This window comes from Bidens hawaiensis, unplaced genomic scaffold (assembly GCF_021521415.1).
Source record: "Bidens hawaiensis isolate Kalapana, Puna unplaced genomic scaffold, B.hawaiensis_p1.1 tig00002631_1, whole genome shotgun sequence".
Classification (NCBI taxonomy): Eukaryota; Viridiplantae; Streptophyta; class Magnoliopsida; order Asterales; family Asteraceae; genus Bidens; species Bidens hawaiensis.
Window position 1 is genome coordinate 876,303 of NW_027491143.1, and position 18,344 is coordinate 894,646.

At 38.3% G+C, this 18,344-nt stretch overlaps 1 protein-coding gene and 1 pseudogene across 1 annotated transcript; one reads left to right on the plus strand and one right to left on the minus strand.

The window, feature by feature from the left end:
- Window positions 1-3,294: 3,294 nt before the first annotated feature.
- On the plus strand, window positions 3,295-3,970 carry LOC143620646 (zinc finger CCCH domain-containing protein 39-like; annotated as a pseudogene).
- Window positions 3,971-9,400: 5,430 nt separating this feature from the next.
- Window positions 9,401-12,396, minus strand: LOC143620674 (putative kinase-like protein TMKL1). Its single transcript, XM_077092313.1, has 2 exons — window positions 11,678-12,396; window positions 9,401-10,108 (listed from the first exon to the last, which is right to left on the minus strand). The coding sequence occupies exons 1-2, from the start codon at window positions 12,165-12,167 to the stop codon at window positions 9,507-9,509; spliced, it is 1,092 nt and encodes a 363-aa protein (XP_076948428.1). The 5' UTR covers window positions 12,168-12,396; the 3' UTR covers window positions 9,401-9,506.
- Between the last annotated feature and the right edge of the window lie 5,948 nt (window positions 12,397-18,344).

Consider the following 18,344-nt stretch of genomic DNA (forward strand, 5'->3'; position numbering starts at 1 on the left):
ATCGGGTCAGATGTCACATATACTACCCACCAACTCCCCAACGCACGTACAAGCATCCTGATTGGTGGATTACCCGACATAGCAGGCGGTCATAACCTCTCTCTTCCCATCCGGCTATAAATACCCTATTACCTCCAAACGGTAAAGGATTCCAACTATGGCATAAGAATACTCCCTAGCATCTCGCGGAGTGTATTGTTTACTTATATTAATACACACATACTGATTCTCACGCTAGAGGATAGTTACAAGGAGGCCTCTCATCTCCTTCTCGTAATGAGCTTACGGTGTTCTGCTTTGTAGGTGATTCTGTTTATACTAAACTCTTCATGGGAGATACTTAATCTTCAGACTAAGTTATTAGGCCTACGGAGATTTCATATTTCTTCAACACCACATTATATTAAGATAATGAGATCTTTCCTTTCAATATCACACTATGTCATGATATCGTTTTCCTCACAACTTAACTACACGATATCTTGCAACTTAAATTGACATTATATCAAGATAAACAAAGAGAGTGAATATAAAATACCATAGTGGATAATGGGTGAAACTTGAGGTTCATAGTCTTCTTTCTCTTATGATCTTCTTATTCTATCACATTTTATCTCTTTTATTCTTCGCATTTTATCTTTCTTGATATTTGGTCTTTAATCTTCTAAAATGATACTATAATATCAAAGTAATAAGAGAAATATCTACTAGACATGGAGATATAACTTTTCTTTCAAGATAAAAGTTTTTTTATTCATGTTTCAAAACTTTTTAAGAATTACATGAATTCACCTATAAAGTGTAAATGTTATTTCCTTAGTGAAATTTTATATAAGTGTTTTAACATAGGTAAATGGAATATTTCTATGCTAACTTCTTGCATAAAACTTAGGGTAATTCTTTAATGACATATATTTAAGTTATTAAGATATAACTTTTCTTTCAAGATTTCCAACAAAATTTTAAGGTGATAACCTTTCTTTCAAAAAATAAAAATATAACTTTCTTTCAAGATTTATAGTCAAAGTTTCTTGATTTATATTTCAAACCTTAAGAATTACTTGAATTTACCAAGTAAAGTGTGTGTAACTCTTTTAGTAGAAAATTTGTTATATAATAACTTATTTTAACATAGGTCCAAGGGATATCTCTATGTTAACTTCTTGCACGAAACTAGGGTAATTCTTTAGTTACTATATTTAAGTTACGAAGATTCTTCCAAGATTTATAGTAAAATTTTAATCTGATAGCCTCTTTTTCAAGAAACTTAATTTATGTTATGAAGATATCTTTCCTTTCATTATAAGTATATTATATTATAAATATATACAATTCAAACTTTGGTGCCGTTAAGTGCCGATTGGCCACTCAGCGGCATCATATTGGTCCGTGACTTTTTTTATTTATTTTTTTTTAGTCCTGGTACCGTGACAAATATAACAAAAACCGAACGAATTCGCGTAGACTCACTACATTTTGTTTTAATTTCGGTATCGCAACCAATGTGACGAAAATCAGCCGAATTTGCGTAGACTCACTGCCTCTACTTTCAGGATCGGCAATGCTCGGATCTTCCCAACGCCCGAGTGTTACCGACCGACGCCACTCATAAGATTCACCTCAAGTTTTATATGTTTTTGTTTTATTTTTGGTTTTTAGTTCAGGTAGCATAACACACTTTACTGAAACCGACCGAATTTGCGTCGACTTACCGCCTCAACGCCCGAGATCAACAACGTTTGGGTTTATCATCGTCCTGGTTTTACCAACCTGCCCAGCGCAACGCGCCGAGTATAACACTAGTTTATACTAAAAGTTTTTGATTTATATATATGTCTGATTTTTTTTATAAAAAAACTTATATATATAATACTTTTTTAACAGGTACAAGAGATATCAACTCCATGCTAACTTCTTGCACGCAACATAAGTTAATTCTTTGTAACACCCCGATTTCACGTAGCCTTTAATTGAAGTTATAATTTAAGGATCGATGTAGCATGCAGTAAAACTCATGGGGGCATTATGTAAGTTGGAGTATAATTACTTTAAGAACAAGATGCTATTTGTTGAACTTGAAGGGTCTAAAGTGAAAAATTGGTTTCAAATTCCACTTATTATTTAACCTAATCATAGGGTTTTAGAGTCAACCATAAGTTCTTCAACTCAAGGTATTATTATTCATGCCGCCAAATCTTTTTATTCATTCATTATATTATATTATATTATGGGATTTGTTATTCATACACTCTTTATAGGGTGTATATAAAGATATTATATGTGTTAAGAGGGTGTGTGAATATCTAAAAAGGGTGTATGAATAACCATTGCCTATATTATTACGTTGCATAACGTTTAGTGAGTTCATCCCTTTAGTTGGTGAATGATGATTATCATGTGTAATTAATTACGATGGACTCGATACCATAATTCGGGTTAAAGACGATTGTTTGCGAGTCCTTACTACTTTTAGTAATCCGCACGTATGCATGCGCAGGTACTACTCGAGCATATTAGATTTTAGGGTTCGGGTTTGCTTTGGTAATTTCTAGCTTCTGGATTTTACGAACGTCTCGTTAGGTGAGTTCTAGACGCCCTATTTTAGTGCTTATGTAACTTCTAGGGTTGATATATAACATGCTTGATATGGTTTTTAAATGTTTATATGTTTTATGGATTTAAATATATGATTTGTACACATGATATTATGGTTTAAGTTATGATTTTAACCAATGTTTTAAAAATGGGTTTTTTACTCGTACTGGATTAGACTAAAAAATGGTATAACCGGATTTATACTAGGAGGTTCAACCGGTTGAATAATTTACATTATAATTTCCTATAAATGCAAACATAACCCAAAAGTAAATGATTTGATTACAAAAAAAAAAAAAAAATCCAAAAGTTAAGCCATATTAAAAAAATAATATAAAAACACGTAATTTTTAAATAGTCCTAAAGTTGACACGTTTGAATGTTAATTGTAGGGTTAAAAGTAATTTTGATAAAATATAGGCCGTAAATATATAAGTTCCCGGACTTAATACTGGTTTGCCAGTAAAACCCGGTATTTTAGAAAAAAACCGCCGGTACGATGTTCTAACAAACCGGCCGAATATACCATGCTCAAAATACCGGCATGATGTGTAAAATCCGGTTTAACCGGTTCAACCAGCCGGTTTGAACCGGTTTTTAAAACACTGATTTTAACGTGCACAAGTTTATTAACAGAATACGTTTAACTCACATTGCATGTGTATGTGTAACTATTGACTAGATACAGATTCTTTCACAATGATTCAACAAAGTGATCAATCAAACTCCCAGTTTGAAGTCAACATGAACCCTACAAAGTCAACATCTTTCGGCCCCGCCGGTCAAAGGTCAACCTTCTCAAACATACCGATGAATAGAGGAACCACTCATATATTCTACAAGACCAAAATGTGCATAAGTTTTTTGAAGGAACGTGTCGTAACGCTAGCTTATGTACTTACGCACACGGCCTTAGTGATCTGCGTGAACCGCCGCCAAATTGGCAACAACTTGTGAAAGACAATAATAATAGTAATAATAATAATAACAATAGTAGTAGTAACAGTAGAGGTGGGAGTATTTGGGATGATGATTAAAAAATAATTCACCAAATGCGGCTTTGTAGAAAGTTTTGTAACGGGTTCGAATGCCCGTATGGAGAAAAGTGTAATTTTCTCCATGAAAATCTTGCAAAGTTTAAGGTTGAAGCAGTAACGGATTGTGGAAGAACAAGAGAGAGTTCGGTTATTAATATTCAAACTGCTGTTGACTTTGGTCAAAGTAAAACTGAGGCCAGTCAAATTTGTGGCAAATGGGAAACTAATGGCCATAACATATTTGCAGATAAATGTCACTTTGATCATGGGCTTCCAGGTATAAATTCATTCATTTTGTGATATTACAAAATTATTTATTGTCACAAATAATGAAAAGTACCATTTACTTGTGAAGTACTATCTATCATATATACCTTTGAAAATAGTTAAAATATTATACTTATCTATTTCAGTTTTAAAGGTATAGATGATATTTTAAGTTTGATTTGGGTATATATGATATCTGTAAGATTGTAATCAAGTATATATATGAAATTCTACTTTAATATAAACGAGTGGGTATGTATTAACTTGTTAATAAAGTTGAACGTGTATTTTCTTAGTTTAATGAAACGAATAAATATCATATTTTATAACAAATATAGTTGACATGTAAAAACAACATTTTCAAGTTAAAAATGGGTAAATATGAAATTTTTGTTTAAGAGAAATAAGGGTAAAGTTGTCATCTATTGACTTGTAAATATGAAAATGATAAATATGATATTTTAACTAGTTTTTAAGGGTATACATGATTTAATTGCACCATATGATGCATCTTTGTAACCATCAATATTAATAGTATACTTGTTGTTATCAGAGCTACACAATCCGGTTGGACATGCTGGCGGTTCAGTTGCAACCTGTATGATTTGCGGTCCCACCACCAAACCATTGGCTGCTGGTTCAGACAGTCCGGTTATTGTTGTACAACAAGGTATTGGAAAAGGGTTCTTGAAATTAGCAAATAGGAAACTAAACGGTATCTATGGAGATTGGCTTGATGATGATGATGATGATGATGATGAGAACGATGAGAGTTAACTATAATTTTTTTTTCTTTAACCGATATGTATTATATAATTAGCAAGGCCCAAAGTATTCTTTGACTACCATTGAGATATATATCGAATTATTTAAAAATCTAAAGCAAACTTAATGATTGATTATAAAGTCTTCTTTCAAGTCGTGATTGTGGATACTTTTTTAATTGCTTCTCTTTCAATACAAATATCATATTTATTTGTTTTCTTTTTTTCTTTTATCACCTAGCTCCACATGGTCTATGATAGTGACGATGGATGTCTTAAAATTCAGTCAGCCTGCTTTACTATTTTCGCTTATTTTTATTTAATTATTTGAGCAAGTCTTCTCTACTCTGCCATATTTTGTACTTTTGTGCTTAAACCGAATTAAAATAGAAATTTCAGGTTTATTGGTGAGTGAAAATTAACCGATCGGTTTCAGTTTTACATATGAGTTTGGCTCGGTTATGAGCGGCCAGTTTTGGTTTACATTAAGGCTATAAATGTTCAAGCTTAAAACTGGCCTAGAAAAGAAAACGGTCTAGTATAATAATTTGAGCCTTAAATCATCATCATCATACTCAGTAAATCCCACCAGCAAAGTTATGATAGGGTCTGAGGAGGGTAAGATGTAGACAGCCTTATCTCTACCCCGTAAGAGTAGAAAAGCTACTTCTGGTGAGACCTCCGGCTCAATGGTAGCTTTGCATCAAGTCTTAGACATAAGACAAATAACACTCAACCACCAGGACACCGACTGATTGGTGCATGTACCATTGTCTTTTGGCTATCAACGCCATCACATGATGCCTGGTTAACCTTCCGCCACTTTTAACGTTATTTTCACGAGATTAGTAATAACGTCAAAATTAATGCAATTTCACTTTTGCTCACCTGAGGATTCACACATATATACATTATACGTGTGCACCGCAAACATAGCGTAATTTGAGCCTGAAAGTTTAGGTTTAAATCTTTCATAGCCGTTTATTAATTTAGTAGTACGTACGGGAACCTAAAGTTTTTGGATTTTAACATTTGTTAGAATATAATTTAACATTAAATAAGTTATAAATTGTTAAATAATTGGATTTAAACCTTTGTTGAGTATAACCACTAGCATATATTATAAAAACATATATATATATATATATATATATATATATATATATATGTATGTATACAAAAGGTTATACCAAGAGGATTTAGAATAGGAGATTAGTTATGGTGTCTACCCCAAAATATGGGCGTCTAAACGCATGAATAATATAACGTCCCCTCTTCATAGATCCAATCTATATACAACGGATGGAAAAAAAAAATACAATCCAGAAATCTATTCGGAATCAAGAATCAACAAACGAAGCACCAAAGCAAACTCGACAGCCTAGATTTATGTAACATTGATGCTCCGTTTGTTCTTTGCTTTAGATTATGATGGACATATGTAACTTTAATGACATCACATATATGTTAAATCCTAAATTTGTTTTGTGTGAGCTTGTTTTTGGTAGATTACATAACATTAAAAAACCTAAGTCTAGAGTGAATATGCTTTAGGTCAAACTCAAAAGACATGGCTATTTAATAGTACACGGTTTCGTACTTTCTTTATTGCGTATGCCATGTGCTAGCTAGCTAGCTCTCACATAATTTATTGTGATGTATTCATTTTAACAAAAGTGATCTTCAAAATGGAGTTGATTATTAGTTGTACAATAACATACATACATGTGTGTGTATGTATGTAATAATGGTGTGGCGGAAGAGGCAGTGGCATGGGCGTTGGAGAGGAGGTGGGATATCGAATGACAGGAGAGTTACAAGATTTAATCAAAACGACGTAATTTTGATTGGTTTTGCATCTAAGATTACATGACTAACAACCCCATATTCACTTTCCTCTTAATAATATGTAAATATGTATTATGATCAATAATTTGAGCAAATTCTAAGTTTGGATGATTAAACATATTTTAGGAGACAAATTGGCCCATAAAACTTATCAACCATCTTTGCCAGCTAAATATTTAAAAATGTATTTTTTATATATAAAAAATGAACTGGAATATGTGAGAAAGAATATATTATAATAAATGGAAGACTTGATTTGTCATATCTAACAGTTGTGTTGAAAACAATACATCAATTGATTATTCTCAATAATTGGCAATTTTCATGTTTCTTTTCTAGGTGAATAAGGCTGAGGGGGTGTGGGGGGCGCGAGAGGGGGCGCGAGTGGGGGCGCCAGCCAATAATATTGTGACGTGTGGCAGAGAGAGAAACTTGATAAGATGGGTGTTGGTAGTGGTGCTCGCGCCCCGGGGCATGGTGTGGAGGGGCGCGAGAGGGGGCGCGAGCGGTTTTTTTTTTAATTTTTTTATAAATGTATTAAAAAAATGTATTATTAAAAAAACTCATAAATTATTTAAAAAAACACACATTAAGTAAAAAAACACATTAATATCTAAAAAAATAATTAAAGTACTAAAAAAAAACATTATTCTTATTCTTCGGCTTGGTCTTCTTCGATCAACCTCTTCCGGATACGTTCCTTTTGTTTTTCCATCAGCATTTGGTCGACCGGATTTAGGTTACTGAAGTCTCTTGTAAGGAATTCCAAATCTCTCATTCTTTTTTTTTTCCTTTTTGTCATTAGAGACCACCTCCATGGTTTTGTTGAATTTATTGAGGGATTCAACAAGATCGTTGATGTTTACGGCTTCCCCCTCAGCCGGTTTTTTGCCCCTGGCGTCCCTTCCCAATGGCCGCCTCCTCGGCGGTGAAGACGTTTCCTCCCCCGCAACGTTTAGGTCGAATCCAACCCGGCAATCCGACCCGGCGGAAGTGCTGTACGCTCCAGACGAACTAGTTTTAGTCCGTTTCGGCCCTACTTCCGCATCAACGTCCGGCGCCACCAGCTCAACCCACTTAGAACACCTTCTCAACCTCTCCCACACATTTACATCGTCCCACGTCTTCACCGTCCCATACCTCCGCAGGCACTCCTACTTCCACTCTTCGACAGTGAAATTATAAACCGCCAAATCGTCACTGCCACTTGGTCTCATACGACCGGCGTTCCTGTTGAACAGATTAGTAAACAAGCCGACAAATTTTCTGATTTCGGTCCACCGACCCGAAATCATATCGGCGTTCCGCTCTGTACTCCCAACGAGCGAATAGAACGTCTCCCTAACCTTTGTCCAAAAGACCTTGCTCTTTTGGTAGTCCGCTGCAAAATGCATAAATAAATTTGTAAGTCATTTAACTTTTTTATTTAACTTTTTTATTAAAAATCATTTTTAAAAACGTTAAAACAATTACCGCAACGCCGATCCTCAGAAGTGACTATCCAAGCCCGACACAGGGCTTCCTTCTCATCCGATGACCACGGAGTGATTTTCCGTTTCGTCCTTCCGGTCGAAGCCGAACCCGACCCGTCCGTTGCAACTTGTTTTTTCCGGTGGACGCGTCTTCTTTGTCCCGCAGCTTCACCTTCTGGTTCTTGTGTCTCCGGAACTACAAAGTTAGGAGACGGTTGTATGTTGGATGGTTGAAAGCCGGATGGTTGTTGCGACCCCGAATAAAACATCGCTTGGTCCGGTGCCGACCATAAATCGTCGTAACTGTAATCTGAATCTAGGTTTAGGTACCAATTTCCAGCCATGTGATATTGGTATGTGATATTGGTATGTGATATTGGTGTTGGTTTGAGTTTGATATAGGTTTAATAGAGAGAAAATTGTATGTTTTATTATGTTGGATGGTTTGTATTTGATATAGATATATATAGAGTAAATAAAAAATTTTTTTTTTATTAAACAAAGAGCCAACGGCTCATTTTCACCATTCCAACGGCTCTTTTCACCATTCCCAATCCCATTTACGCCCCACAGGTCCCGCTAACCCCCTTGCGCCTGCCTCTTTTTCCGCGCTCGCGCCCCTCTCGCGCCTCGGTGGTGTGGTGCTCGCGCCCCGGGGCGCGAGCGGCTGGCCTCTTGCGCCCTTTCTAGCGCTCCACACCCCTCAGCCTAAACAACACCATCACCACTCAACAACATGGGTCAATCACCAATAAAGACCCACATCAACACCCTTATCAATGGGCCATGGTATAGGTTGTAAAAATCGTGTCCAGACCAATTAATCGCTAGTTGATATCCTTCAAAATAGTCGCTGATTAATCGTTATTTGGTCAAAATCGATCAAGTGAAATATATATATATATATATATATATATATATATATATATATATATATATATATAATCTATATCTTTGAAAAGTTACATATAAATTAAGTCACTGTTTCACATCCCGACTAGCGTCTAGCGAGTCATACAAAATTGGCAGATTAATTGTTGTTTGGTCAAAATCAGTCAAAAGTGAAAATTTTATATATTATATTATATGGGTCGTTATATTCAAACACCATCCCTATGGTGTGTTAAGAACTCTATACGGTTTGTATAGCCCTCACATGACTAACTAATGTACGGATAATAGCTTTTCCAGTCTATACGTGTCGTATAGCCCCTACACAAGTCGTATGGGCTTCAAACACCTAACACTCTTCAACACAAAATGACAAAATTTTGCACATATACGACTCGTATAGCCCATATACGAGCCGTGTAGACGCATAGGGTGTTCAAACAACCTATATGGTGTGGGAATAACCTATGCCTATTATATATAAAATCTGTATCTTTGAAAAGTTACATATGGATTCCAATCTGATTCATTGCTAGTCACTGTCTCAACCCGACTAGCGTCTAGTGAGTTATACAAAACTGGGTATAGTACACCCGAGCCGCTTGTAAGTTACTCAAAATCAACTATGATCTTCAAGACGACTTTCGCCCAATTTCTTCAAGCTTTTTGCAAATTTGCTTAACATTGGGCCGAAGAGAAGGCGAAGGAGAACAACAATCTAATGCCAACTTAACAAATGTGATAATAATATCTTCATTAACACAACATAATCCACCATCACCATCATCTTCAAGAACATCATGAGGGTATATATCCGAAATCCGATTATCCAACATTGCTTTTCTTATCAAAGTTGGCAAATGCAAATCTTGATCATGGTTTACTTTCCCATTAACCGGTTCCTTACCGGTAACTAACTCAAGTAAAATCACTCCAAGACTGTAGATATCAGTTTGAGTATTGTAATCTTTTGTTTTAGTTAATTCGGGCGCTTTATAACCTTCAATATCAGCATCTTCTAGCATTTCTTGTAATGCTGTTGGATTTAAGAAAAGATGTATGCCAAAATCAGACACAAAAGGTATATAATTTCTTCCTAAAAGTATGTTTTTCGACTTGAGATTCCCATGGATTATCGGTTTTTCGAAGCTTGTATGAAGATAATCTAATCCTTTAACAATGCCCATTGATATCTTGTAAATAGTTTCCCATTTGCGCGAGTCACCGTTCTCATCTGCTCATGCAAAATCATATCATATCATATCATAATAATCAGTTTATACTGTTTTGAGATTTATGATTAAAATTTAAAATATAATAATAATAATAATAAAGACAAAGATCTAAACTGATGCCCAATCAAAATCATTTCCAATAAAAATTCTTACAACAATTCAATTTTTTATATGAAGAAAGTTGGCAGGTAGTAGAGATGGGCAAAAAAACCGGTTGGTGAACCGGTTCAACGGTTTAAACCGAAAACCGGTTTTTACAAAAACCGGTTATTTAAAAACCGGTTTGACCGGTTTAGTAACCGCCGGTTCGTATATCGGTTACAAGTTCTAGAGAAAAAACCGGTTACTGAACCGGTTATGGAAAAAACCGGTTAATTTTAAAACCGGTTATTAACCGGTTATTTAAAAAAAAAAACCGGTTAATTAAAAAAACCGGTTATTAACCGGTTCTAACCGGTTTCTAAACCGGTCCTAACCGGTTAGACCGGTCCGAGTTTTGCACCAAAAAAACCGGTTAATAAACCGGTCCGGTTATTTAAAAACCGGTTTTTTTCCAGGCCAAGAAAAACCGGTCCGGTTATTAACCGAACCGGTTTTTTTAAAAAAACCGATTTGTGCACCTCTAGCAGGTAGTAATAATTTAGACATAATATTATTGTAGGCAATAGAGCCAAAATTTGACTTTCTAAGGTCAAACAAGTTATTTTAGAATATAAATTTGATTCTGAATAAAGATTTAAAAGAAACAAATAGCTACCCATCACAAAGTCCTAATCTTCAAGATATCCACAAATTATTGTAATCTTTTAACATAACAAAAAGCACTTCATATGAAAACCATAAAGTTTGGAATTTTGCTAGGAGTGTGCAAAGTCGGTTCGGTTCAGTTATGGGGGCTTAACCATAACCATAATCAAGGTTCGATTATGGAAGACTGCTTACCATAATCATATATGAATGTTCGGTTAACCATTGGTTATGGGTCAGTTCCGGTTGATTGTCCAATGTATTTTTTATGTTCTTTTTCCGGTGTTCTAATTGAAATTGGTTTGGTTATGAAGTAAGAGATGGAAATAGAGGTATAAAATTTGAAAATTGAGGTATAAACATGGAAATAGAGGTTTAAAACGTGGAAAAACATTAACATACAAGGTTTGATTCAGGTTCGGTTAAAGTAGGTTAACTGAGACACATTAACCGTAACCATAACAAAATGATCAATTAACCATAACCGTCGGTTTTATTCGGTTATGTTTAATTTCGGTTAATTTTTTCGGTTATGATTCACTTTTTTCTCACACCTAACTTTTACCAATGCACATACAAAAACTGCATTGAACACTGTAATGTTCAACCACATGATGCATTATCCATGCATCATTATCCAAAAAAAGCACTACTTCATTAAAAATCTTTAAAGCAAAACAAATCTCCTTTTAATCATGCTCAACAACAAAAGCATGATTAATCCAAAATCTTTAAACAAAACCAAAAAGTAAAAATCTTTTCTTTTTCTAAATTATGCAAATCAAGAAATCAAATATTAAATAAATTTTTTTTTAAATCACCTCTAATAAACTGATCCAAATTTCCACCCTTGTAAAATGGATAAACCAGAAGCTTTTCACCTTTATTCCCAGAATAATATCCACAAAGAGGCATCAAATTAGGATGTCTAACTGACCCCAAAAGTTGTACCACATGCATCACATCTTGTACTTTCTCAACACTACAAGCTGGCCTCAAGAACCTCAACAACAAAACTGAATCATTCAATAAATTAGCTCTATACAAAGTCCCATAACTTGACTTACCAATCACTTCACCAGGTGCATCCAATATATCAAAACAAGTCAACTCTTCACCACCTTCAAACTTAATAAACTCACCACTTTGTTTATATTCTTCTTCATTGTTTGCTTCTTTATCATCACATGGTTCATTTTTTCTTGAAGACCATTTTTTTGTACATAAACATATCAAGAAAAGAATAATAAGTAATGATACAAAAGAAGAAGATAGTGTGATAATAAGTATAGTTATGTGTTGTTTCTTCATTTGGGTTGGTGAAGATGAAAGAATCAGGATATGGGTCGGGTTAAAGATTCAAGTTAGACCCATATCGGTGTGTGTGAGAGAGGAAATAATAAATATGAATCTTGGTTGGTGTTATCAAAAGACAGATAGAAGCTTTTCTTGCCTTCTATATTCAAGAGAAGACAGATTAGAGAAGAGGTGTGGGCCATTGTCTCAACTATCATGGGAATAATTACGTAACTATTGCAAGTTGTAAGAGGATTCTCATCCCACCCATCATCTTCAAACCAAAAATTACACTAAAACTCATTTTAGTTTCTTTCTTTATTTCAATTAAATAATACTTTTTATACCTTTTATCATTACTTTTTTTCTTTCCTTCACTCACAACCACTTTCAAAATATATTAAAAAATTATTGGGGATGAACAGTAATTATTCAAATATACAGAGAAATCACTACTTTTTCTAAAATATAAAAACTCTTCACTCACAACACCCTGAATCACTCTCTAAATTATAAAAACACCACTCACATATTATAATGGGTTGGATGAGAATGCTCTAAAAGCAACAGAAAATTCTTTAAATAAACCATTGAAAAAAGAGAAAATGAAAAATGGCTCATTAATCTTTAATTTTTTAAAATGGATCAAGAAATTTAAATTGAGCCGACGGGATTCATAAAGATTTGAATCTCGTCTACTTTTTCAAATTTAAAGTGAATCATGTCTTTTTCGTTTATATTGTACTTGAATTTCGTCTTTCCAGTCCAAATTTTGAGAAAACCCGATGGAGGTGAGTAATGTTCATGCGCCTACTCGTGGTTGGAGGTATTCCAGTTCGAATGAGATGAAAAAGAAAAAGAAGACGAAGATGATGAAGAAGCAAAAAAAAGAAGAGCGATTGAAGTAGAGAAAGGGTTTAGAGAAGAAGACAAAAAATAATTTTTTAAAATTTAGACAGGAAAAATGAGATTCGCTTTAAATTTGGACGGGATTTACTTTAAATTTGGACGAAGCAAACGAGATTCAAATCTTTTGAATCCCGTTGTTCCAGTTCAAATTTCTTGATTCATTTTACGAATATTGAAAATTATAGGTTATTTTTAATATTCTCTTTCTTTTACTAATTTTCCCTTTTGAAAGTTTAGTAGTTGCAATTGTTAAATATAGAAATGTATATTGTGTTGTGCTATTCTTTTTGTATTTTTGTTAGTTTTTATTTATTTATTATTACAGCAGCCATCATCATGGTTAAAGGTATTCTATCTAGCATATAACTTCACTAAGTTATTTCAAACTCATGTATTAAAATTACATGCAAATATGACGATGAAGTTGCCTATTATATAATAGGACAAATGCCATTAAAAAAACAATACTTTTTGAAGAAACACTAAGTGACTCGGGGCAGATTACGGATAATCTGGGGGTTAAGTAATGTTTCCCACGAGGATGAGGTCCAGCAGAGAAGGTTATTTTTCAGGTGACCTGCAAAACAGACCGTAAGCTCGTCACTGAGAAGGGGGGGTTCCTCCTTGTGACCACCCTCCGGCATGAGAATCAGACTAGATTGCTCTGAATATAAGTGTATATTAAGAGATTGCTAGATAAGAATGAGATATCAGATGATGTCCTTACCATTCCAAGGTGTTGGAGTATTTATAGCCAAAGGTAGGTTTCCTAGAAGGTACAGCCGGCTGAATAGTATTCCTGTTCTACCAACAGTGGACTACGCACAGGCCATGCTGGTTGGTGGATAGACTACGGCCGACAGTAACAAGGTCGGCTGTACACTGTTCCTTTACTGCCGGCTATGCACTGTTCCACCAACTGTAGGCTGCGCACGTCCCATAGTAAGGGTTGGTGAGTAGGCAGCGGCTAATAGTGACAAACAGTACTAGAGGGTGCTCCTCCTCGTACTGTTGTCGGTGAGCTGTCACCCTGTGATTGGTTCATGGGCTGTTATGGTCAGATCATCTGTTCTGCCCATACCTTAGTAGGTATAGTACAAAAGATCTTCCAGAAGCATACGGACTGGCTCATTTAGGCTGGAGTATTCCCGCCTTGCTCATTCCTTCATGTGACTACTGAAGTAGCTAGTGCCTTGTGCGTGTAGCCTTGCTATTAGTGCGGGTAGCCTTCCCTGATGGCTTGTATCCGCAACTGCGGGAACAGGCGGGGTACTTCACCATTGGGAGGCTTTCCCTGCGGGCACAGCTGGCGTACTGCGCATAAGGTTTTCTCTGAGCATGGTGGGTCCTGCGGGAGCAGTTGGTCGTTGCGCAGACGTCCCTGTTCAAGGTGAGTCTTGCGGGTCCAACTGGGCTCTGCTGTTTAGAATCTCTTCTAACTTCTTTCCTATTTATTTCAGAGGGGAACGACTTGCAGTCGCTCATGTATCCGCGGGAGGCTGACAGTCCCGCTCGGATGGGTACTCGCGCTCTAGACGAGAACGAGTTGCCCATCCTAGAACAAACGGCGGATCGGTTCGTGGAGGTCTACCCGCTAGGCCACGAGATCCTGAGCGCCAGGCGGCCAGGTAAGGCGCTAATCAACCCTCGACCCCTCAATGTTGAAACCTCTGCTGGAATTCCTCTAATCGTATGTTCTGATGAGGAATCCGCAGATGGTCCTCCGTTGGTGCGGAAGAAGAAGGCTGCCGGCGGGAAGGGGAAGGAGAAGGTGGCCTCCACTGCCGATCCAGTGCCTCGGTCTGACTCAGAGGCCGAGAGCGAGGAGGTGGCGGGGAACCCCGGTGGTGATAAGACCACTTCTCCGGAGGCTGCGACGATTGTCACCTCCGGAGAGCCCAGGATGACAACGGTGACCGGCATGAAGAGGCCGGCTCCATCGGGTTCATCCCCGCCTGTCCGCACTTTTAGGCTCAAGAAAACCCGTAAGTACAAACTTTATTTTTAACTTCATAGATTTCCATCATTAATACTTCTTCTTTGTGCAGGCGTGGATGTTGACGCATTCCAGGGTGGAGCGGGGAGGAGTACCCCCCCGCCCATGACGGTAGGCATGGTCAGCCTACCTGAGGCGACGACCCAAGCGGCTGCGCCTGCTTCCGCTGGTTCAGTTGCTCATTCCATTGAGCCAACTGTTCCAGCTGTGATGACATCACCGCCGGCTGTCAGTGCCATTTTTACAGCATCTTTCACTGAGCCGGCGGTTACTTTTGCTGCGGACTCCGCAACGGCGACCGCGGCGGCCGCGGCGGCCTTCACCATGCCTCCTCCGTCATCGGCAACGACAGCCGATCCTTCAGGTATGCATGGGGCTTCTCGCCAACCTCTGCCTCCTTCCCATCTACCTGACCTTTTGGACGGATTTCCCTTAGGTTCAGGTGATGGGTTTGGCGGCTATCGGCCTGTTATTGACCCTACAGGTACGTAGGGTTCTTTTGGCCTAATTTTTATTTATTTTTTATATCATCTTTTCCTAACTGCTTTTTGTTTTTTGCAGTGTCGGATTCCAATGAAGTGTATGTTCCACGATGGAACATCCGCCGAGGAACAACCCTTCGCACACCTGTGGAGTGCGTGGAGTGGGCTCGTCACGCAGCTCCCAGTGGTGCGTTGGGGGAAGCCATGGCTAGCTACCAGGAGGGTAGGCTAACCAATGAGCTTCGGGTTCTCCTGGCCCGGATGCAGCCGCGCGTCGAGCTGCTTTGTCGTGAAAACGACAAGTTAAAAGCAGCTCGCATTCAAGAAGTAGCTCAGGCGCGGGCTGTCCGGGAGGAGAATAGGAGGCTCTCCGCCGCGGCTGCGGAGAAGGAGAAGGCGTTCAAGGCCCTTGAAGTTGAGGTTCAGGCCCGTCTCGAGGCCCGTTCCAAGGCTGCCCAAGCTGTTAACGAACAGCTTCGGCTGGCTAAGGAAACTGCTAGGAACGCAACTGAAAGGGCCACCAAGGCTGAAGCTGTTGCTGAGCCTCTACGCCTCGAGAATGAGGAACTTAAAGCTAAATTAGAGGCGCTCCAACAGACTCTTGATGCCTTGGCGATGGAGGACGCGAAGAAGCTCCAAGAGATCCTGGACCAGAAGGGCGTGCTTGACCACACTGAGCGGAAGCTAAAGGGCGTCGAAGAGGCTGCTGCAAAGGAAGTGTTGCTTGCCAACCTCAATAAAAGTGAAGCCGAACGCGCCTGTACCCAAGCTCAAGCCGCCCTCCAAGAAGCTCTGGTTGCCAAGGAATGGCTTCTTCGAGAAGCGTTGTCTCAGGTAAGCTTTTCATGTCTTTACGCTTTTCCTTGTAAATAGAAAAGGTTTTTGATACTTGTATTATTTTTGTAGGTTGTGCATCGGGTCTTCACGGAGACGTCTTATGACGATGCTATGAGCACAGCCCTCAACGCTTCTCATGAGGATGGGGAAAAGGCCGGCTTCCTGCTTGGTCTAGGGTTTGTTGAGAAAGGTATCCCGCCTTCCAACTTCCCTTTGTATGATGTGGATACTGAAGCTGTTTATCACCAAGCAGTGAACCAGTATGCCGCCTTCCCGCATCCGGTGGTGGAGAAGGTGAACGAAGTCGCTGCTGCTGATGATGGGCTAGCTATCCTTAAAGCTTTCCTTGAACCACCACGCTCTACTGATGGAGCGGGTCCAAGTGGAAGTGGTCCTTAAGCTTAATCCTGAAGATCCCTTTCCACCATTAGCGTAGATTTTTGCTTTTGTATAGCTTCTTTTGTATGCAGGTATGCACCCAGCAATCTTTGTAATATTTGAATTTAATGGAATAAAGATTGTGTTAGTTCTTTGCCTTGTTTATTTTACGCATGTTTTGATCTAACTTAGCAATTTCTTTAGTACTTAGATAAGTTAACTTTTTAACGTGGCAAATTATAAGTTTGTTTCGCTTCCTCTTTCATGATTGTGCGGGTATGACCGTCACTTACACTTAGTAGGATGGCTTAACTTTACTTATATCTGACCTGCGTGGAAGTTTTCCTCATCTTTTCCTTTGAAATTTTCTAAGTGCTCAGAATAAGTTAACCTTTGGACGTGGTAGATGATAGGTTGAAGTTTTGCCTCCTTGTTCGTGATTGTGCGGTAAGACCGTCACTTGCACTTACAAGGATGGCTAAACTTTACTTACATCTGACTTGCGTGTAGGTTTTCCTTAAAACTTGAAATTTTTACCGTTGTGTTTATGCGGGTTTTGCCGCCTTCCACACGTAACGACTTACTTCTTCCCCTATTTATGCGGTGAATACCGGCACATCAGTGTGGGAAGTTCATAAGTATAAAGGTAAGGCAGGTAAGGCTATCAACACATTGTGAAAGGAGAATCATTTCCATTAGAAGTGGCTCTAGGCCTTTTCTTTACAAGTTTGGAATTGATCTACATATAACATTTGCGTAATTGAGCTCCATTCCATGTTCTTGGGATGGGAGTGCCATCGAGCCTTTCGAGCCGGTATGCGCCCTTTCCCAGAACTTCTTTGATAATGTATGGCCCTTCCCAGACCGGGGCCAGCTTTCCTGGGCGTTCTTGGTTCGAAGCCTCGTTGTTACGCAGTATGTAGTCTCCTACATTGAAGTTGCAGAGTTTTACCCGCGTGTTGTAGTACTTTTGCATTTGTCGCTTGTAGTTCTCTTCACGCACTGCGGCTAAGTCTCTGCGTTCCTCGGTTAGCATAAGGTCCAACCGTCTTTCCGCATCATTGTCTTCTGGCTGAATCAAGACCCTTGGTGAGGGTAAACCAATTTCGACCGGGACCATGGCTTCAGTGCCATAAGTGAGACTGAACGGGGTTTCTCCCGTACTGGCCTTCTTCAGCGTTCTGTTTGCCCAAAGGACGTGCGGAAGCTCGTCCACCCAGCCGGATCTGTGTTCCAAGAGTCTTTTCTTTATGCCTTCGACGATGCTCTTATTTGCTCTTTCCACCTCACCATTACCTTGCGGGTGTGCCACTGAGGTAAAGGTGTGTGTGATTTGAAGTTCTTTCAGCCACTGTTGTAGCTTCTTGTCAGCAAAGTTGGTGCCGTTATCGCTCACCAAATTCTGTGGAAGTCCAAAACGACAAATAATAAATTCCCAAATAAATTTTTTGATATGTTTCGCGGTTGTTTGTGCTAAGGGTTTTGCTTCTATCCACTTGGTGAAGTAGTCGATGGCTACCACTAGGAACTGAACATTTCCTGCTGCTGTAGGAAATGGGCCTGTCACATCGATGGCCCACTTCTGAAATG

Excerpts from the sequence above, each read along its gene's own strand:
- LOC143620674 (XM_077092313.1), bottom strand. The coding sequence starts at position 12,167 with ATGAAGAAACAACACATAACTATACTTATTATCACACTATCTTCTTCT. Across the intron at positions 10,109-11,677 it reads TTTGGATCAGTTTATTAGAG|ATGAGAACGGTGACTCGCGC; the intron begins GTGATTTAAAAA and ends TTGCATGAGCAG.